This window comes from Puccinia triticina, chromosome 3A (assembly GCF_026914185.1).
Source record: "Puccinia triticina chromosome 3A, complete sequence".
Taxonomy (NCBI): domain Eukaryota; kingdom Fungi; phylum Basidiomycota; class Pucciniomycetes; order Pucciniales; family Pucciniaceae; genus Puccinia; species Puccinia triticina.
In genome coordinates this window covers 6809528-6832084 of record NC_070560.1, presented here as the reverse complement: position 1 = coordinate 6832084, position 22557 = coordinate 6809528, and the positions used below count along the sequence as shown (strand labels likewise).

The 22557-nt window shown below is 44.7% G+C and overlaps 3 protein-coding genes across 3 annotated transcripts; 1 reads left to right on the top strand and 2 right to left on the bottom strand.

Annotated features, from left to right (window-relative positions):
• Positions 1–5039: 5039 nt before the first annotated feature.
• PtA15_3A733 (uncharacterized protein) lies at positions 5040–7049 on the top strand (the record flags this gene model as incomplete). Its single annotated transcript, XM_053167730.1, has 11 exons — positions 5040–5281; positions 5397–5464; positions 5535–5572; positions 5659–5786; positions 5879–5896; positions 5992–6065; positions 6132–6227; positions 6319–6394; positions 6478–6607; positions 6693–6799; positions 6887–7049. 11 exons carry the CDS (start codon positions 5040–5042, stop codon positions 7047–7049), a joined length of 1140 nt encoding a protein of 379 aa, XP_053018918.1.
• A 2872-nt stretch (positions 7050–9921) lies between these two features.
• Positions 9922–12164, bottom strand: PtA15_3A732 (uncharacterized protein; the record flags this gene model as incomplete). The annotated part of the gene is made up of 8 exons (XM_053167729.1): positions 9922–10054; positions 10154–10227; positions 10305–10417; positions 10495–10638; positions 10740–10932; positions 11055–11081; positions 11168–11405; positions 11536–12164. 8 exons carry the CDS (start codon positions 12162–12164, stop codon positions 9922–9924), a joined length of 1551 nt encoding a protein of 516 aa, XP_053018917.1.
• Positions 12165–13642: 1478 nt separating this feature from the next.
• PtA15_3A731 (uncharacterized protein) lies at positions 13643–16085 on the bottom strand (the record flags this gene model as incomplete). The annotated part of the gene is made up of 8 exons (XM_053167728.1): positions 13643–13792; positions 13893–14299; positions 14390–14837; positions 14923–15030; positions 15093–15225; positions 15308–15398; positions 15484–15777; positions 15893–16085. 8 exons carry the CDS (start codon positions 16083–16085, stop codon positions 13643–13645), a joined length of 1824 nt encoding a protein of 607 aa, XP_053018916.1.
• Positions 16086–22557: the final 6472 nt, after the last annotated feature.

The window sequence follows — 22557 nt, the reverse complement described above, 5'->3', positions numbered from 1 at the left end:
TCAGTGTAGAAATTGAGCTGTCAACAAACAAATAGGCTCACCTTGTCCTCAATGTCAAACTTGTTCAAAACCAAGCCAATTGTCTTTGCCAAGTATTCACCTGTGTGGCTTTGAGAAAGTTGAACAAAGTCTAGAGGCATGGCCTCTAGATCTAGCTCCCCCATGCCGTCATCCGCTAATTGGTAGATTACTATACCCAAGATATCAAATCCGTTAGGGGACTGCCATGAATCAACCCATAGATATAATGCACCTTTGTGTGCCTGATAAACAGCAAAGTCAGTCAGGTGACAAAGTTAGTAATAAATACAAGGGAAAACCAGAACTCAACCTTTAAACCTGCTTTATACTTGTGCTGTATAGCAGAATAGAGCATGTGAATATCCTTCAAGACGTGGTGCGGTTTTGGCAAATGCTTGAGGACCGTTGGATGGAGGATTTCTTTCAGGCGGGCATCCAAAAGTGCGGAAAATGGCCTTGCTGCCTCAGCGCAACATATAGCGCAAAGTTGAGGAACCTGAAAAAAAGAGATAGATTGGTTATGAACTCCTCTCCAGTTGAAAAATGGCTGCAACTCAGCACTTACTTCCACTGGATTGATGTCCCCAGTCCCTTTTATTCCAAATTGAGCCAACAATGGAGAGTTTTTTGATTCCTGAATTTTTTGCAAGCATATTGCGGCATGTTTGTTGAGGTTGCTGCAAGAGGAGTTGGAGGTTGGGCGGTTGATCTTGGTGCCGAATCTGAAGCTTCTGGTCATTAAAAAAGTTCACAGGTTGATTAAATCAAAGAGAAAGGCTTACATCTTGCACAGATAAGCAATCATGCGCCTTCCATACTTGTCCAACTGATTGGAAAGCTCGGGTATCTTATATGAAGCGTAGATTTGACTGATAGAGGTTTCAACAACTCTCCTTGCTTGTTCTATATATGATCACTAGCCAGAACAGTTTTGGATGCAATGAAGGGATGTGATGACAAGAATAATGAGTGGTACGCACGCAAATCCTCCTCATCAGTCGGGGGCTGGGTTCCAGGTGGAGCATCAGTTGTATGTATTTCCGGGGTCTGTGTTACTGGGGGCTTCATTTGTTTCTTTTTTGGGTGGGTTCTGTGGGTCTGGTGTATTGTCTTGGGTCGAAGGTCCACGGGATAGGCAAGACTTGGGACGTTTACGGCTGGAAGACATCTTTTTTGGTGAGTGATCGAGCAGCACTCAACTAAAGACTGGATATGAAATCAGTGTCAGTATGTATATGTGATTTCTATGACATGTCACAGTCTGCCGCCGCGGGCCGCAGCCTCATAGTAGAGTGGGCATTAATTACCCCCGCGGACCGCAGCTTCATAGTAGAGGGTGGGTGGTACCCGGGTACCTCCTCTTGGCGAAACCCAAGTACCTAGTACCGCACCCGGCACCGCTGCACGGGTGCGAGCGGTACCCGGCAAGCGGTACTAGGTACCCGCCACGGGTACCGATCAACAATCCCTAATTTCAGGGGCGGGGGGGGGGGGGGGGGGGGGGGGGGGGGGGGGGGGCGCCTCGCATAGCAAGCCTCTGAAAGAGGGGCTTGTGAGCAAAGTAAAAGCCGTGGCCTGAGAGCTGTGGCTTTTTGAGCCTTTTTTGGCCTCTTCAAAACTGAAGCACTTGTAACTTCCAAACCACAAATCCAATCAACCTGCCTTGAACTTTCACATGTAGGCAAACATATTGGCTTTGCCACTATGTATTTTTTTTTACATATTTTGAAGATATAGTATGAATTTCCTTGGATGGGAGCAAGAGTCTCCACTTGAGATTGGATGTTTGAGTTATTGCATAATAGTGGTTTACTTTATAGTATGAGTCATACAGATTGGACATTTGGTACCTTGTTTATTTACATAATGCATAGAAAGGAAAGATTGCGGAAGATAGATGAATGAGTAAGAGAAACCCTGGGGTCCTCACTCCAAAAAATGGAAATTTCATTATTTTAGGGGGTTACTAAACGTACCCGGTTTTTCCGCGTTTGTACCCGGTTTTTGTGTACCCCCTTTTCCGCGTGCGTACCTGGTTTTTTTCTGCTCATTTCTACGCAACTCAAATAGGCTTAAAATTCATCTAAAATCCTGAAAATAATTATGATACATTCAAAATTCCAAAAAAGCAACTTTAAATGATTTAATTAATTTTTTGCACACCCCCTTTTCCCAAGTGTGTACTAAGGGAATATCTTTTTTTTTACATGTACCAGGGTTCCAAAAAATTGAGGGAACATTTCAAAATGCATTAGAAGCTTCCTTTGAAATTTTTGAGAGAAAAAAATAGGTACGTGGCAGGTACTTGGTGTGCTTAGTGGAAAAATGACTGCTACATGTATAACTTTTTTGTTACACATTTAAAGAGTCTAAAAATTTCAAAAATGTTTCTATGGTGTATATTCTGTGCGCCATTAAATTTATAGCAATGGGGTAAACACCAAACATGAGATATAGGGGGGGCGGGCAGCCTCAATAGGAACAATCTGGCTAATTATTGAATATCTTTTTTGATAAATTTCCCAGAAGTCTAAGAATTGCAGGGGTTATAGAATGATGCATATTCTCTGCGCTCTGAAACTTTTGGCAATATTGGTACCTCAGAACATCAGATATAAGGGGTGCGCAGTAAGGCAATATGACTACCACACACCCCTTATATTTCATGTTCTGAGGTACCAATATTGCCAAAAGTTTCAGAGCGCAGAGAATATGCATCATTATGTAACCCCTTAATTCCTTAGACTTCTGGGAAATTTACCAAAAAAAATATTCAATAATTAGGCAGATTGTTCCTATTAAGGCTGCCCGGCCCCCCTATATCTCATGTTTGGTGTTTACCCCATTGCTATAAATTTAATGGCGCACAGAATATACACCATAGAAACATTTTTGAAATTTTTAGACTCTTTAAATGTGTAACAAAAAAGTTATACATGTAGCAGTCATTTTTCTACTAAGCACATCATGTACCCGCCACGTACCTATTTTTTTCTCTCAAAAATTTCAAAGGAAGCTTCTAAGGCCCCAATTATAAACACCTTTTTGAGATATTTTTGAAAAGTTTTTGAAAATGAACTGAAAAGTATTTGAAAACAAAATGAAAACAAAATGAAAACAAAATGAAAACAAAATGAAAACAAAATGAAAACAAAATGAAAACAAAATGAAAACAAAATGAAAACAAAATGAAAACAAAATGAAAACAAAATGAAAACAAAATGAAAACAAAATGAAAACAAAATGAAAACAAAATGAAAACAAAATGAAAACAAAATGAAAACAAAATGAAAACAAAATGAAAACAAAATGAAAACAAAATGAAAACAAAATGAAAACAAAATGAAAACAAAATGAAAACAAAATGAAAACAAAATGAAAACATTTTTTTTTTCAAAAATGGTTCAACCACACCTCCTGGGTGTATTTGAGTGCATCTGCAGTATTTTTGAAATTAAAAAGATTTCAAAAAAAGTTCAGGCCCCGTTTGGAGCCAATATAATCCAGGCGATATATGATTTTTTTTGCATGACATCCTATATGACATCTGATCAGGTCCGCCAAAACTTGATCAGATGTCACAAGTTTCCAGATTATATCGCGCAATTATATTGGCTCCAAACAGGGCCTCAATTTCTTTTTTGGGCAAGTTCAAAAACTTTTCAAAAATATCTCAAAAAAATGTTTATAATTGGGGCCTAATGCATGTTTAAATGTTCCCTCAATTTTTTGGAACCCTGGTACATGTAACAAAAAAGATATTCCCTTAGTACACACTGGGGAAAAGGGGGTATGCAAAAAATTAATTGAATCATTTAAAGTTGCTTTTTTGGAATTTTGAATGTGTCATAATTTGTTTCAGGATTTTAGATGAATTTTAAGCCTATTTTGCGTCGCGTAGAAATGAATAGAAAAAAACTGGGTACGCACGCGGAAAAGGGGGTACGCAAAAACCGGGTACAAACGCGGAAATACCCGGGTATGTTTAGTAACCCCCTTATTTTATTGAAAGTGAAGGACCCGACCCCTGGGAATCTGTCTAGTGCAGAAAGATGAAGGAAAATAAGGCCATTGGGCCGTTTCACTAGGCTGAACGGATTTCCTCCGGGAAGGTGGGGCAAATGGCAGGGCAAGTTTTTCCCTGCCAAAGCGCCTCAAGCTCTCAGTTCAGTTTGGGGACTTTAGTCACAAGTCCCTCCTTCAGAGGCTCGCGCTTCGCGCCAGCCCAGGCTATAACAGGGCCCCCCGAAGCGAGAGACTTGTGTTTAGGCAGGTCATAGAGGTAGCCAAGGGGCGCATCCAACCTTACAAGGCCTTGCCGCCATTGCTGCGTGGTGGTCACAATGGCGGCCCGGCCGGGGCGCCTGGGGGCCGACCGCTGGCCCGCCCTTTGGACGTCGGGTCACTCGAGGGTCTCTCGCTCGGGCCTCGGGGCCGCCCTGAGGACCGTGGCGCCGAGGGGGGCACCGTGGGGGCGCCACATCGCCATGGGTCACCTGTACGCCATGGTGGCGCAATCGTGGTCCATGTGGCGTGGCGCCACAGCATTTTTGAATTCGCCCCGCCGTGTTACGGCTAATAGTCGTTTGTCTGCAACCCTGTAGCCAGGGGTTGTTTGTCCTTGTGTTTCTGTTCGAGGTGCCCTTATAAGGCGTCCTCTCTTGTAGGATGTTTTCCCCCAGTTCCTTTTCATATTCAGGCCATTTGCCAGTTTCCTCTCATCTTTTGCGCGTGTCTATTCCGCTGAGACTCTGCATCCTGAAGAGCCCCGCTTCAGATCCAGAAATATCCACCCATATCTGCAGGTTTCGGAACCTCGGGCTTCAGATATCTGGTGTGATCCGCGGTCCTTCACCAGATATCCCGGATTATCTACCGTATCCCACGCGTGATACTGGCTAAGGGTTGAAGTGATCTTAACCTGCATTTTATTTTTCTATCTCTGTTCAATATTACCCTGTAAATAATTGCATCGCCTTTGCTACCTAGCAGAAATCTCGTTCTCCGGAGCAAGGATTATGTTCCGCGCCCTTTGGCTAGCCTGCCTACTCATCACTCACTGCACCTTATCTATCCCCTCAAGTCACATCCATCGTGCTCGGCAAAATCAGGTCTCCCGAAACCAACCACCTCTCATTACACCTCCCTCCGTCAACGACATCAATGGCAACGGGAGAGGATCGCGTTTTTTCAACGTTTCTAATTTCCCGCCTCCTACTATCATCGTTCGTCAAAATACCAACCACCCAAGAGAATTTCGGTATGTAGTAGTACTTCTCTAATTCTCTTCTTTTCTCCAAAGACAGAGTAAAAAGAAGACGAAAAAAACAACCTCAGCTGAGTAATTCCATGGTCACATTTCCCTTCAAATTTAGAACTATACAGGCCGCTGTTAATTCGCTGAAGGATCGAACTGGACCTCAGGTCATATATGTCCACGAAGGTTGGTATTTCATTGTTCCACTTTTTGTGCTTGCAGATTCTGAAAACTGAGATTCTGAAAAGCGCTATAGGACTTTACAGGGAACAAGTCTATGTAGATTATGACCCAGTCAGTATTTCATCTAACTACGTCAAGAATAGTAACATCTTTTTACCTAGAAACTTACGTGCTTCACAACTAACATCTTTGAGTAGCCTCTCATTATCCGTGCCAAAAAGCCGAATGAAAATGGGCAAAATTATGTGAGTATAGTCTTTGCACTTGGTGCCAAAGAGGCCAAGTCGAATGAAGCCAGTGCGACGTTGAATGTCTTGAAGGATGAGTGAGTTGACCTGTCTCCTCTTTTCTTCTTGAAAACTGCGTCAAAAATTTGGAGTATATGGTGCTGATTGTTTGTGCTAATTTGTTTCTTAGTTTCGGTCTCTATTTCATGTGAGTCGGCCGCTAAAGACACCGTTTGTAGCCTGTCTCCCGCTGCAAGAACGCGATTCCTGACAAGAAATTACTTCTCCCCTTAAAATCATCAGTAACGTCATCAACGAATATGGCACAGGCACTGACACTCAAGCGCTAGCTCTCAACGCCAAAGGTGACAGACAAGGTAATTATTTACTAGAATAAAATTGTCCAATAATTCTTTGTGGTCTGACTTCTCGCAAATTTGTAGGTTACTACAACTGTACCTTCAGGAGCTTTCAGGATACTGTGAGAGCTTATCGAGGTATACAGCTTTATAGTGCCTGCGTGATAATAGGCGCTGTTGGTAGGTTCACCTGCTCCCTCACGTTTTTGATTGCCCTAAAACTGACAAACAAGCATGAAATCTTGCTGACGGTGTGGTCCTGGTGAAACAGATTTCATCTTTGGAAGAGACGTCAATGCCTGGTTCGAGCAGCTGACCATCCCGATTCTTAAAGGCTCAAAAGAACCGTCAGCAAATCTTATTTAGCATCACTAATCAAGAGCTGATTTTTTTGGGTCAATTGTGCTTTGCTTTGTCTGCTACCACACAGTATTACCGCGAGCGGCAGACATGTCGATGACATCTCTGGTTTTTTTGTATTGAATAGAGCTAATGTGTTCAGCGCGGGTGCACTTCCAGGGACGGCTTACCTGGGTCGACCTTGGAGAGCTGGGGCGAAGGTAGCGTTCCAACACTGCAATCTTAGTGATGTCATAAACCCTGATGGATGGATGGCTTGGTCTCCATCCGATCCACGCACGGAAGGCGTTCAATTTCAAGAGTACGGTAACTTCGGTCCGGGTGCTCAAGGAAAAAGATTATATGACACCCCCTTACGCTCTCCCCATCTTCCTGAAAACATCCTTGGACCCGTGAGTCATTAGGATCAAGCTGAAAGACAAGTTAATCTAGCGCATCCAAAACTGACTGATTTTGAATCACTCCTTGTGCATACGTAGGATTACCTTGACTGGATTGATTATAATTACCGTCCCATTATCCCAATTATCCCCAAAAATAGGTTGGATAATAAGAAAAATTCGGCTGATTCTCTGTCCACGACCAGTACCTTGGCTATCAAGAAACCTTCGACTGATCCATTCCCTACGACCAGCCCCCTAGTTATTAAGAAAGATCCTCAACCTCCCCTTTCGGTCCGTCCTCGGAGTCAAGTTGCGTTGAAGTAAATAATAAATAAAACAATATCGTTCTTTCACCTGCACTTCTCGGTCAGTATCAGTAATCCGCAATATCAAAAATTTGATCTCTCCAACTGACCTTCCAACTCCACGAATGTTAAACCTTCCTTAATGATGCTATTTATTTACAGATGATCTCAAATATTGAACTGGCCTGGTCAAATTATCCTTGTTCATACAACCAGACACTCATAAAATATCGGACGAACCTCCACCACCTAGTGAATGAAATTTGATGTTCATAATGCTAAAATTTTACAACACAGAATTTTTTGAATAATACGTAAAACCCATTTTGTTTCTTTGTATCATATTTTTTTCTGTCTAGTAATCTGTCCAAATTGATAATTTGTATTGTAAATTTTATAGTTCTAGTCTTTAAATTAACCCGCATTGCATCTAATTGTTTATTATGATGGAGATTGAAATGATCAATTTATAGGTACACTGATAGATTGAAAATCAAACATATATTCAGCTCCCCATCCTGAAAGATTGTAGCCTGTTCTGAGTGATGAAATATAAATTTCAAGAGCTTAGAGCATCCGCATCGGTGCGGGTGTAACTCAAGGAGTAACAGATCTGCTTACTCCCGGCCGGCAACCGCATTGGTGCGGGAAAAAAAGCTGTGTAAGTACGTGGTATGCACCTACAGCTTATGTAAGCAGTGTTTGGTGCATACTTTTGAGTGGGGAGGAGTGTCTGCATGCAGCGCTTACTCCCAGGATTAGCAAGGAGTAACTTTACTCCCACTTACTCCAAATCGTACTCCCGGGACGAACTTAGCTAAGTACCTCGATTGGAGGCGCGCAAGCGCTGTCGCGAAGCGACCCTCTGAAGGAGGGACTTACGCCCTACCTCGCAAAACAGTAGGCAGCAGAAATCCCATTTGGCTGGGGAAAATTTTCAAAATCTTCAACTCTTGATATCTCAACTCAAGTAGAAGCCATTGAAAATCTGAGCAGACAGATTTGTCCGCCTACATCTGCCCTTTCACTTTCCACCTTCCTGAGGTCGGATCCCTCCAAAAACACTCTTGAATCCCAAATGAAACAAAAAGGAGTTCATGGGTTTTGGGAGGGCATTGTTCAAACAGGCCTTGGTCAAAGCCATACTTTTGACACCTGTCAAAACCTAGCAGCTCTTATTAATTTTTTCAAAAATCAAGCTCATGTGTTACAGGTAAAAGAAAGATACCAGCAGAGAGCCATGCTTCTTGGCTATTTCTTGAAGCAGCTGACTTGGCCCCAGCTGTCCTTGCGTAGCCTCAACGGAGGGACAAGCAAAAAAGGCTGAAAACAGAAATCTGCTGCCTACTCATTTGCAAGGTAGGGCATAAGTCCCTCCTTCGGAGGGCCGTCTTGCAACAGCGCTTGCACGCCTCTGATTGAGGGACTTAGCTAAGTTCTCTCCCTGGAGGAGTTTAGTCCGATTAAATTGGACCCAATGCGGTTGCCGAGGAGGATTAGTTACACTAATCCTCCCTTAATCTGCAACCGATGCGGATGCTCTTAGGCCCCTCAAGAAGAGAGCAGCTGTAATGATTAAAATTGTAATTCAAAAGATGAAATTGTGTTTGTGCTTACAACACATGTAGAGTAATCATCCACTAGACTTGAATTGTGATAAATAGAAAGATGATTTAACAGTGTCTTGAAACACTTCATGGTATGTACCCTTTAATGGATTTGGCCTTATCATGCTGAATTCAATCAATTTCTTGGTACACATACCTAAAATATTTTTCACATGCAGGTATGATGATTAATTGTGTTGGAATCAAGTTACAAAATCAACCATTCACAGGGTTAAAATGCTGTCAAGAGCCTCATTTTTTGTTTTTTTCACATCCCCTTGCCTGGACCAGTCACCAAGCTGATATCCTTGAACAGATTACATCCACAAACATCTTTCTTGATGAATAAAGTCTGAGATGCAGATGTGATGGAAAAATGTCTGAGCCATTCAGGGGTGAAAAAGTTCAAGAAATTTGCAGATGGAAGGCACTAGGTCCAAGTCCGGGTGAATATGCTCAAAATCACCGCGGGTACCCGGGTCCACTAGGCAATCTCTAGAAGAAAGTGATTTTGAAAAACAGAAGAAAAAAAACATGGATCTGGAAGGAATTTTTTGCCCTCCATGGCGCCTCATAACTGACGTGCAGGACTGCTCATTGCCAAATTTTAGTGTGCAAATTCCCAAAATTTTTATTCCAAATTGGGGAAGTGAATCTATTAGAGTGGGGAGTGTGACAAAAGCCCACCGCTTTTTTTTTTTTTTCCTTTTCAAATTCAATACAAAACTATTTTTGCTTCTGACTTTTCTGTTGAAGCTAGCTTGAAAAGGCAATGAGGATGGAGTGACAAAAAAGACTCAGAAATTTTTCTTGAGGCTGAAAAACAACAAAGGAAGCCGTCTTTGAGGGCTAAGCTGCTAGCTTGTGTGACAGAAAAGTGTACACACTACAAGAGGTTGTATGAGTGACCTCAGGGAACTGGCGCAGAAAACAGATGAGTTTTATTTCTTGTCTAAGCTGGGTATCTTTAAGCTATTACAATATTGGGGCCGGATTGTGGGAAAGAAGGTGAACATTGTATATGATCTGGAGGGAGTGAGGGAGTGACAGGGAGAGAAAAAGTGTGACAGGGAAGGGAAAGAGGAGGAAAGAGAGACCAGCAACACTGGAATTTCAACATTTTCTTCTTCAATGCTTCATTCTATCTCTTCAAAAAAGTCTCAGATTTCATTCCTCCATTTTCCTCCACAAATCAATGTGTGTCATTGAACCAAATGAATTAGAAAATCTTGACCCAGCTCATCAAATAAACATACACCTCATCCGTAATCAAAGGGCCAAATGGAACCAAAAAATGCATCAGTCCCCATTGTTTGAATGGTACTACTCCTCTGCCTAAGGAGCGTTGTATCCTACAAAGTTAGAAAATTATGGCAAGTTCCAAAATTCATTAATCTTTCATGTGATTCAACAAGATGAAAAAAGCTTAAAAAGCCTCTTTCAGAACCCACCAAGCATCTACCATTGGTCTTCCATTGAGGATCATGTAACCAAAAGTCCAGGCCCAACCTAGGGGTCCAGAAACCTATGCAGATAACAAACAAGGAAAAGGTTCAACAACTTATCCTTTTTTATGATTTTATGAAGTTTCAAAATACTGACCTTTTGACCAGTAACTTGCTTGAAGATCGCCTCTAAAGCTATCCCGATTCCCTGACCAAGGAACATCCTAAAAGAAGCAAAAGTTGGATCAATTTTTGACACCGCAACCAGGCCTAAGGATCAGAGGAAGGACATGATGACAGTAAATCAGTTTTCTTGAAAAATCCTAGAATCATGTTTTGGTTCTTACAAAACTCATGCATAGCAGCACTCAATCCCATCGCGCCCATCACAGCTGCCAATTTTCCTACAGTTGGTCCATATCTATGGAAAATTTTATACATGGGTTGGGCCCCACAAAATAAGAAATGAAGTCTGAACACCGCTTGCCAACCTAAAGACATGATGGATGTAGTTTTGATTGTAGAGTTGTTAGCCCGAATTACTTGACAAAAGAGGCAGTTTTTTTTTCCACTGGGACTTTCATAAACTAACCTTTACCCCAAAATTCTGTCAAACTCGTTCTGAACCAAGGATCATTGAACAATGCAGGGTAATTTGATGGATTCACAGGTTCTGGCCTAAAGGAACTATTTGCGGGTAGGATCAATCGTAAAAATGAAATGGTTGAAATTTCAACTATGTTGAATAATCCACCCGCAAGTGCGAACCCACTATAGGCTCCTCCCTAGAGGCAGAAAAATTAAAAATATGTTAAAATGATTATCCTTTCGAAAATTCGGTAGTATTCTTTTGTTTTCCAATTTTCCACTCCCAACTTATCCTGTTCATTTCAATTTAGATACTTACACCTAAAACAACCGTCAGGAAGAACGGCTTTTCGCCCAAAAAATAAATCAACCAGAAAGGATATTGATTCAGCTTCTTTTTTCAAGGGAAAACCAGAAGTTGTATAAACTGACCGTATAAAACTTGGCAATCCTCCACGGAGTTAAGCCTAGTCTTTCGAATAGGAAATGATCCACGTCCGCATTCGAGTTGATGACAATTTCAACACCAAGAGCACAGACGAATTGGAACCAGAAATGCATTATCACTGTTCTCAAGATAAGATTCATCATGAATTTCCTAAAGTTCAAGTTCCGTTGGATTGGTACGACATTTTCTGGCGGAGACCAAGTACAAATCAATCCTCGAGGACTGTTCAAAGCAACGCCATAGAAATGAAGTAACAAAAGCTGATTTGTCAGATTTTCTTTGGCTGTCCTCCTCAGGTCCCAACAACATTTGATCATACAAAAGTTATACAGAGAATTCCGTGAATACTTACTTCATAATCAAGGCCGATATCCATCTAGTTAGCTCGCCAATTGAAGGCGGTTTTTCTAGGCTGACCTTCCTTGAAGTAGTCTGTGCCGTAGAAGTTTGATCCGCCGGAGCAATTTCATTGTGCTTTTCGCCTGTGGTATTGTTGACAAATTTTGATCGTGGTTTGGATTTGCATTTACGGCTCCTCACATCACTGGACGAATGTTTGACCTCTGATTTCTTATAATCGTCACCTTGTTGAGCTGGTTCCTCCCCTTCAGGTTTTCCGGCGTGCCCTTCAACTTGATCTTCAGAATCCTGATCGAATAGCTCGACTTCAGATTTGAAAACCGGGCCTTGGTGAAAGCCATAGATGATACTTAAACAAATAAAGTGGAAAGTGGGCATAGTAACAAAACCAAAGTTAAAATGTATATATTCATCTGTAGGTAAAAAAGTCCTTCGCGGCACTGTTGCAAGTGCCAAATAGACGCAGATCGGTATCACTAGCAATCGGTACCACCTTGTCGCCTTTGGGTAGTTGATTTGGAAATATGGATGTAAAAATATAGCTTGGAGCAACTCTAACGGGATACCCATCCATGCTAGCCACGGCGATTGAGGACACGGGAGGGATTCTAGTATTGACATCGTTTCTATCTGACTTTTCGAAGTTATGCGGCCTCTTGTCGGGGGATCTTTTCTCCAAGTTCAGCCAACCAATATCGTCCTTCTTAGAAACCAAACAGACAATCTATAGGTCCAGGAAGAATTTGTTCAGCGATTGATCAAGTTCAACTCAATCTTGATTTCAAAGAAGGATGAGAGGACCGACCTTTGTACGCTGGACGAAGGAGATAAGTTCAAACAGCCAGAACGTCTTCTACTTTTTACCGCAGGGGGATAAGGAAAACACATTCCGCTTGAGGGACAAAATCATATAAAGAGTATTTTCGGTTTCAAGGAAACCCGAACTCAAAGGTGTATGGGGACAATCTGATTTTGCATCCTCTTTTTTCTCCAGATTCCCGATTGGTGAACCAGGTCACCATCTGGCATCAGCTACATAAGATCTGGTGGGTTATGATTTTCCAAACTCTAAATCATTGCGCGGTGAATTTATTCACTTTTTGTTCTTTTCTAACGCTCACCTTTACCCAAGGAGACCGGCTAGAGTCATTGACCCCTGTTTGAACCAACGTTTCCTGAAGTTTAAATTCCCTCCCCTTGAATAATATTGGGCGATCTGGATACATTATATTTCGACCATCGACGTTTGTTGAGGAGCCAGGAGGCCGAGCGCGGCTGACGGCCAAATGTGATCGGGGTAAGGGCGATGTTTAGGAGTCGAAAAAGATGACTTCGTCGATAATTTACTCAGATCAGGCTCATCAGAACTATAGCTGCATCAGGCTTGTGGATAGGCAATCCACATGGGAAGACGAACAAAAAGATGTACCAGGATGTGTACCCTTAACCAGCTGCCAGATGATCTGAATTGATTTGAACCTTGATCTTCTTGGATTGTGGCTCCAGTAATTTTCTCAACTCCTATGATGGGAAATAATTGCAGTTGATAATTAGGTCGAATCCTTTGGACTCTAGACTGATAAGAAAATTATGATTGATGTTAAAACTCTCCTGGTCCGGTGCGGTGATCAGGCTAACGCAACCAGAACTAACTGAGCTCTGATCAGAAGAAGATATTTGGTGTAGGAACGTCCCAAGCAGAAACAATCGCACTGTACATGAGGATTATTACTGGTGCATCTCGAAAGATTCCTTTACTGGTTTCGGATGGGCTCGAGGAGTTGACCCTTCCACATAATTTGTTTATTTTGGCAAAAAGGGACAAAACAGTATGAGGACCAAGTACCAAAGTTTATACAACAAGCTAATGTGAACCGTCCTACACGTCTATTGAAACGATAGATGATTTTCCAACAACAGGTTTTTCGAAATTGGATGGCAAGATGCTTCGCAGTCCTTTCGGGCCAAATGAGCACCACAAAGGTAGAGAGCTACTCTTGCGGGACGAGCTGGGAGCGTGAAAGGTTGATCTCTAAAGGTGATATCAAAATCAATTTTAAAAGACCTATCTGAACATGGATATCTCTCGCTTTGGATATCTATGCTTGCGTTGATTTGAGATCTAGAGCTTGCAACCTTCGTAAAAGGCCCTTGGCATCTTCCTTTTCATCCACATTCATCCGAACCAGAGTCGTCAAGTATTCCTTGGCGTTCGAAAAATCTCCATTAGGCGCATTAGTGTTAATACTCTGCGGAAGAGACGGTCCAAATGATAAAGCAAGATGAGCTGAGGTAGATGAAAACAGTTGAAGGTACACTCAGGGCGAAGTGAAAGTTCGCCCAGCTTACAATTTCGTGCTTGGCCAGGTAGAGCAAACTTTTAGCAAGTGCAACTGTTGGTCCGCCTTCCAACTCTAAACTTTCATCGATGAACCTTTTATGGTATTTGGCTGCTTCAGCCACGATGCCATCCGCATCATATAACTCGGCCAGCTTGAGGAGGATCGCGAAATCTTCTTGACCACCGAGGCCGGCATGAGGCTGGGCATTCATTAAGGCACGCTTTGTCGTCATTCGAGCTTCTCTTCTTCGCCCCAATTTCTCGTAGACTTGTGCAAGCGCTAGCCACATGCGTGTATCATATGGCTTAAGAGCAGTCGCTTGCTGGTAGTAATAGAGCGAGTAACTAAGCATATCCAATACCTCGTACGTTTGTCCAAGCCCGTACCATGCACGATAGTCTTTGGAGTTCGCATCTGCAATGTAAAATGGTGATTGAGACCACATACAATTGTTAAATGAACGAGTAAACGCGTAAAGGGACGAATAAATGAAAGAAAACTGACCAATGGCACGACGATATGATTCAATAGCAGCATACGTGTTCTTCATTTCTACATATTCGTGGCCCATCAATGTCCAAGCGCTCAAGTAGCCAGGATCGAGGCGCAAAGCGCGCTTGAATTCGATGATTGCCTTTTCATGTTCACCGCTCAAACTCCAATAATTACCCAGCAAACAGCATACTTCCGGTCTCATTCGATCGCCTCCTGAACTTTCGACACCACCAGCGTAATGCTGAGCCAAACCCGTCAACTTGGCTCGCTTGTCCATCACATACAAAATGTTCGAATAGGTGTCCACGTCTTCAACGCGGTAGGCATCGGCTTCATAGATGCTGTCGAAGATCGTCTCTGCTGTGTCGAAGTCTCGAACGTGATATGCAATCAAGGCTTGCTGGCTTTTGAGGAACAAAGAGCTTGGGAACAGTTCTTTAAGCTCTTCAACTACTTTCTGTCCATTTTTTTTGTAAATTGGGACGACAGTGTGAATCAGCCCACCCAACTCATTCAAACTGATCTGCTCAAATATGTCTCACCGCTAGTGAATCGCCGTTACCCGCAGTATGAGTCTCTAGAGTAGCGTGCACGAAGAAAAAACGACTCATAAACCCATCGCGGGGGAGCTTGGGAATGACTGTTTCAAGCTGTGACAAAAAAAAAGGAATAAGAGAATTGTCGAAAAAGTCGAGAGAAGTAAATGGCTCACCTCGTCGGCGCCTTCGATGAGCTTCTGAAGTAGCTTCCATGCGCTCCAATTGTATTGATGTAAGTTGATCGAATGAACTAAGGCGTCGATAGCTTCCAATCGATATCCACCACGGGAGAGTAAAATTGACTTTCTTCGAAACCAACGTGGCGGACAATATTACAAGCCCTTTGAGTCAAATAGAAGCCCTCGTTTCGTATGATAGTTAGACTTACAAATATAAATCAAATGGGTCAATAGATGGCTGGATATCCCTAAGTAAATCGCGATGCTGGGTTGTGAATTTCCGCTGGTGATCTCGACTTGCTATAGTTGAGAAGGAAACGCAGCAGAGTATTTAGTGAACCGACTCAAGTCTGGATCTGTTTGGGGTACAAATTGTCCCATGTACCGAGCGGAGGTCCTGAAATATCGTTGATTCGTTTTTCGATCGCCAGAAAACGCGCATAGAGTCCCAGGAACCGCCCAGGGCCACGTCTGATGGATTTCAAAGCGATCGCGGCGCGATCATATTCCTTGACGTCGAAGTAGGCTTTCCCAACCAAGTAGGTATCCTCATCCGCGAGGCGAGATTCAAAGCGACTTTCAGCGAATTCGGAAGATTCCTTGGCTTTAGGGCTCCATCCGGCCTGCTTGGATGGACCCGGATCCAAGGAAGGTGCTTCTGCCATGAGGGAGTCTTCTACTTTACATTCCTCGATCACGAGCCAAGCAGCAGACCAGAACCAGGATCAGCCCGAAAGGAATGACCTAGTGATGGGGGAGTTTAGTGATATAATTCCAGAAAATGTGATGCTCACAATCTACACGTTGATTGTCCAGTCCATGGTCTGAACCAGTCGATCGCCGAACAGCAACAAGTAGTTCGGCCGCCCATTTCGATGCAGCCAACAAACCGCGAGAGGAGAGGGCGGGGATGGCCTCGCGCAAGGCTGATCGGGCTTGATGGGGTGATCTGGAGATGGTCGCGCTGAGGAAGAATTGGTCGTTCATTTTATCGATGTGCGTGATTCGTCTTGAAGAAAGTGGTGATGGCCAACTCGGTGGCTGTACAAGCCCCTCGGGCGGGTCCGGGGGCCCGATTGTAACTCAAGTCCTTTCCCTGCCAATGCTACTCTAGGCCTAACTTAACACAGCGGTGGGCAGGTACGTTCTCCAAATGGATAACTCTGAGGGCAACATAACCTTTATAGTTACGTTATCTGCTAGTTACAGATATCTAATTTGGAGTTATGATATCTCCTGCAGAAAATGGGCTCCATTTTATCTAGTTACATTCCCTGATTATTCTGAACAAAACCAGTTACGTTACATTTTTTTCCAGATATGGGTAACTTTGGTGTAACTTTCTGGTAAAGGCCCTGATTTGTGGTTGTTTTTATCAATATGAGCAAGATGTTTGCTCAAGTTGACACTAAACAACCACATAAACTCAGTATGCTGCCAGGAAGCCAGATTAAAAGTTGTTCAGAGTGAGGGTTGAACCCACAACTTCAAACATCACTAATCTCAGAGAGGCAAGCCTTAACCAATAACACTGCCAGCAAACAGCTGACGTAACCCGGATTTTTTTGCGCTGACAAAAACCAAACTCAAATTCAAACTTGCGCCCCGGGTGTGTCGTCACCTGTTGTGGATTTTGTCACCTGCCATTCTCAGTGGCAGGTGCAAGAGAGCACCACTCCCTCGATGGCCGGTGCTAACCGGTCATTGAGGGGACACACACACCTAGCTCCCTTGATGGCCCGTCTGTACCGGCCATCAAGAGGAACACCCTACACCCTCTTGATGGCCGGTATTGGCAAGAGTAAAGCACTATTTATACTCTTGATGGCCGCTACTGACCGGCCATCAAGAGGTGATACACATACCCCTTGATGGCCTGTCAGTACACCGGCCATCAAGACAAAAACACTAAACTCTTGAAGGCCCGTACTGGCCGGTCATTGAGAGCAAAACTCTCTTGGTGATGTGTATACACATCACCCTTGATGGCCCGTCAGTACCGGCCATCAAGAGGAACATAATACACTCTTGATGGCCTGGACTGATTGGTCATCAAGAGGAAATACACACCCAACTTGATGGCCCGTCAGTACCGGCCATCAAGAGGAATATACTACACTCTCAATGGCCTGCACTGACTGGCCATCAAGAGTGAAGCGCTTTGCTCTCAATGACCAGTTGGGTCACTGTGCGAGATGCGCATGTCCTCTCAATGGCCGATCAGTCCAGGCCATCAAGAGTGTATTATGTTCCTCTCAATGGCCAGTACTGACGGGCCATCAAGGGTGATGTGTATACAAATCGAGAAAAGAGTTTTGGCATTGCTCTTGATGGCCGGCCAGTACGGGCCATTGAGAGTTTAGTGTTTTTGTCTTGATGGCCGGTGTACTGACAGGCCACCAAGGGGTATATGTGTCACCTTTCAATGGCCGGTCAGTAGCAGCCATCGAGAGTGCAAACAGTGCCTTACTCTTGCTGGCCGGTACTGACCGGCCAACAAGATAATGTTGTGTGTTCCTCTTGATGGCCGGTCCAGACGGGCCATCAAAGGAGGTGGGTGTGTCCCCTCGATGACCGGTTAGCACCGGCCATCGAGGGAGTTGTGCTTTTGTCATGCACCTGCCACTGAGAATGGCAGGTGACAAAATCCACAACAGGTGACAACACACCTGGGGCGCGGGTTTGAATTGGAATCTGGATTACCTCAGCGCGACAAAATCTGGATTACGTCACCTGTTTGCTGGCGGTGTAAGCTAACACTGCAGGCATCTTGCTGTGGCTGCAGGCCGCAGCGACGTCATGACGCTGCATATCAGAATGCAGTGTCAGCTGCAGCAACATCTGGCCGGCTGATTTGCCTTTGGACAGCCGGCCACCGCAGTACATACATAACAACCTCTTGATGACTGGTCCTTGTGCCGGCCATCAAGAGGATTACACACTCCTCTCACTCCTCTTGGTGACCAGCTCATGGACTGGTCATTGGGAGGAGTCCACACTCCTCTTGATGCCAGCACACATTGGCGTCAAGAGGAGTACAGACACCTCTTGATGGCTGGCACAACTACCGGTAACCAAGAGGAGTACGCACTCTTCTCAATGGCTGGCCCAAGGCCCGTTCATTGGAGGAGTACATACACACTTCCCTCGATGGACGGCACAGACCGGGCATCGAGGTGCATGTACTCCTCTCAACGCCGGCCTGCGTTGGCATTGAGAGGAGTATGGATTCCTCCTCCCAATGACCAGTCCTTGTGCTGGTCATCAAGAGGAGTGTGGACTCCTCCTCCCAATGACCAGTTATTATGCTGGTCATTGGGAGGAGTGTGTACAACTCTCAACGGCCGGCACAAGGACTCCTCCTGATGGCCAGTCCTTGGGCCAGCCATTGAGAGGAGTGCGCACTCCTCTCGGTGACTGGTTGTTGTGCCGGCCATTGAGAGGTGCGGTGTGTGTACATACCCCAGTGGCCGGTTGATGGACAGCTGGCCAAGTGTTGCTGCAATACTTGTTGCACAGGGTTTGAATCCCCACTGAATTGTCAGATATTGCTGCGGTCCGCAGCGACATCGAGATGCCTGCAGTGTAAATACATGATACCAACTTGCTCTTTTTTTCAATAATCTAAACCCCCTTTACAAAAAGCCCCATATCAAAAAAGTTATGTTACCAAAAACATAAAAAAACAGGTTGAAAAAAAAAATGTTACTTTACTATACTTTACTGCACAAATTTTGCATGTTACCAAAATGGCCAATTTGGATAACTAAAAAGATGTTATGTTATCCAATTTCACTGCTGTAACGTAAAGTAACGTATCTGCCCACCACTGCTTAACACAAGACCCCCTGGTGGGAGCAACCTTGACACAAGTCCCAGCCTCCGTGCGGGCGTGCAGTATTTGGCTGATTGCAAAGCGACCCCGACCAGAGGGAGGGCCTTGCATACTAAAACACTTTTCTTGCGTGAGCCAATTCCAAGGTTTGGCTGGGAGCACTGAGCAGCCTTGTTTGCATCACCACACTCTCAGCACTCAACATAATCTTTATAGTTTTTGATACATCATAGTTCTACATGTTCTGGATTTTTCAGTATTTTTTTAGTGCAAAATCTTGATTGTTTCTACTGGAAATAAATTATTGAAGTTCATGATTTCAAACTTGGATTTGGGTTGCGCATCATATGACAAGGACTGTGTGCAGTCATACTACTTCTTGTTGTCAAGTTTCAAATGTGAAGGGGTGAGAGTACAGCAATAAAAAAATACTGAAAAATCAAGAAGATGGTAAGCTGTCAGATAAACAAAAAGAGAAAAAACTCTGATGAGTGGCATAAAAACCAGGAGAGAAAGAGTGGCCTCTATATCACGCTTGGCTCACACAATGTGATGCTAAAACCGGGTCGGGGACCCAAATTGTCCGCACAGGTTTGCGGAGGTTGCGGGCTGCGGATTCCGCAAGGCTGGCGCGGAGCGGCACAGTGCGGAAAATTTTCACAAGGCGGTGCGCGGGGCTATGTCCACGGCGCAGTGGCGGCGGAGCTCAACAGCAGAGCTGGACTCAACTTAAGCAGGCCGGCGCGGACTGGATAGTATAGGCTGTGACCGGGGCAAGCCGTGGCAGCCAAAGCGGGCATGGCTGGGGCGGAGGCGGCGTGTGGGATCCCGGCATTAAAGGCTAGACAGGGGCAAGGAAGCTAAGGCAAGAGGAGTCCAACAGTGGGCAATGACGTGCGGCAATGTTGACAGAAGATCCGTGTGAGAGCGGAATGGGCGGATGAGGTTTGTGGTTGTGGGAGCGGGGCTTGGCGGATGACGTGCGGAGGAGGATGTTTTTCCCTTTTGTACAGAGGGGGGGGAGTTTTCCCCCCCATCCATCAAATCATGTTTTGTTCTTCTTTACGGGATTCTGGACTTCTTATTATTCTTGTTACTCTGGTACGGATTCCTTACGGTGTGGTGGCCCCTCTCGTGGCCAGCTATTCAGGAGCATCACCGCCGCCAGCAGGATCATCAAGACTCAAGTTTATTTTCACTTCCCAAGACTCAATTTCCACGCTGGGGTGGACAGAAATCCGTCATTGGGTCCCGCAACTCAATGAAAGTTGATTAGGTAATCCGACATTGGGTCCCGCGACTCAATGAAAGTTGATTAGGTAATCCGACATTGGGTCTTGCGACTCAATGAAAGTTATGGTGCAGTCCCGACTCCCCAGGCCTCAAGATCTCTTCTCATCACATTTCCACCTTCAACTGGCTCCCCTATCTCTCCTTTTCCTTCTGTCCATTTTCCCATCTCCCTTCCTTCTCAGTTCCCCATGCCTCTTCAGCTTTCTTGGTCCTAACACAGCGCCTGATGTGGGTTTATTTCCTTGTTTGTTTCTGATTTCTTTCTCTTCTGTTTGTTCTGCCTGTCTTGAGTGTTTTCTGTTTTCTCTTTCCTCTTTTTATTTTCCTCCCTCTGGTTCTTTTCTTCCTGACTCATCACGCTGTGTTTTCCTTAATTTTCCCTTGTGTTGTTTCCTTTCTTCTTTTTTATCTTGTTTGTTGTGAGTGTGTGCGCGTGTAGCGCGCGGAGGATGTGATGAAATGTATGTGACATGTCGCCCGGAGTCCAAGTTCAGCTCGAACTTGGATGATGGGTGGCCATGGCATTCTGATCCCCGGAATACGGACCATCACTGAGCTTATAGATCCTATCTTCAGAGTTTCAACTTACGGGCTCCGCCCGCCGATCATCCTTCATCAGAGTTTTCCGGATCTTTTTCCTTCCTCTTCCTTAAGATCACATCTCCCTTCCCCTCAAACAAAACAACCGCCGCCGAGGATCCAAACCCCCGGCGAACTTCTCAAAACCACCCAAAACCCAATAGCTATCCCTGATCCCCCCCATTTTCAGCGCTCATCACCACGGACCACCCAGCCACGAGGGCAGCCTAAACAGCACCCATCCCCTCACACGACTGCCTCCGCTTGTACGGACAGGAGTCTCTCAACGGCGGAGATTTTACTACTTGCAGCAGAGTTGTTTTGACTTGCGGAGTTTGTCTTTTGTGTACTTTATGGCGGATTATGCGGTTTATTGCGGCTTTTCTACGTGTCTCTGTGGTTATTTATACGTTACTTGACTTATTCTTTTGATCATTGCGCCCCTACACGTACTTGCGGAACGGAGCAGAGTTTCCCAGATCACCTGACTTTACCCGGGAAACATCTTGGAGCAGCAGAGGTCCTGACATTTCTACGTAGTGACTTCTTTTGTTCACCACAACGAGCTTTGTGTTTTAGTTCATAAGTCTCTCTGGTGAGACTGGGCTGCCGCCCAGACGCGCTCACCACAAGTGGCTTAGTTAAGCTTGTGGTGGGAGGCTTGCTGTGTAAGAGCATCTCCACCCGGGGAGGTAAAACCGGGTTGCTAAAACCCTGGAATGGCAACTCAACTTTTGCATATAGCAACCCGTGAGACTCTGGCACCCACCAGTGGGTGCTATAATACACATACACCACAGGGTGAATTTCTGGGAAACCACACCATCAGATGGACGCTACGGGGCAAAAGGATCACTTGGACGGTTTCAAAAATCATCCAAGTGCCGCTTTGCTGGCCAAAGCGTCATTTGGACGCCCAAAAAATAGCATCCATTGGATACTCTCCTCCAGGAGTGTCTGATGGACACTTTTCAAGCAAATGTGCGCTCCAACAATCAGACAATCCAGCCAGAGTGTCCAATGGACACCAAAGAAAAAAGTCCCATCAGTAATTCTCAAACAAGAGTGTCCGGTGGAAACAAGAAAATCTGTCCACTAAACACTCTTGTTTGAGGGTGTCTGATGGACACAAGAAACACTGTCCATTGGACACTCTCAAACAAGAGTGCTGAATACACACCAAAAATAATCCCCTCAGACACCCTCAATCAAGGCTAAGCGAATGATCAAGAGTTTCAGATCTCAAGGCGGAGGAGTGTTGTTGGTTGCGGTACTTAAACAATAAAGGTCCTTGCCTTTTCAGTGATTGCGTGTCTCACTACAGGCAAACCGGTGACGTTCCCGCACACAGAGTCACCTACGCAGTAACTGCGGCCACCAAAATTAGGTGACGCTGCGCGCGGTAGCAAAAGCTGTCTGCCTGTAGTGTCTTGCGTAGTTGGGAGATGGTTACCTATGGGGCCATTGCTTCAACCAGGTTGTGTGTTTGACCCACGCTTGGAGCATTGATGCAGTTGCCTGCTTTGAGGCTGTGCTGAAGCCCAATTGGGGGCGGGAGCGACTGTAATTTTTTGTCCCAAATGATGTGTAGAGACCATCCAGCGGATGGTCCTTCAATCATCCGCTGAATGTTCCCTGGTCCGTACATGGGATGGTTTGTCCAAACCATCCAACGTGAGGGAAGTACAATGCCTGTCCAAAGGATGAACCCCCCCACGCCAGAGCTGGACAGCCAAAGGTGCGACCATTGGT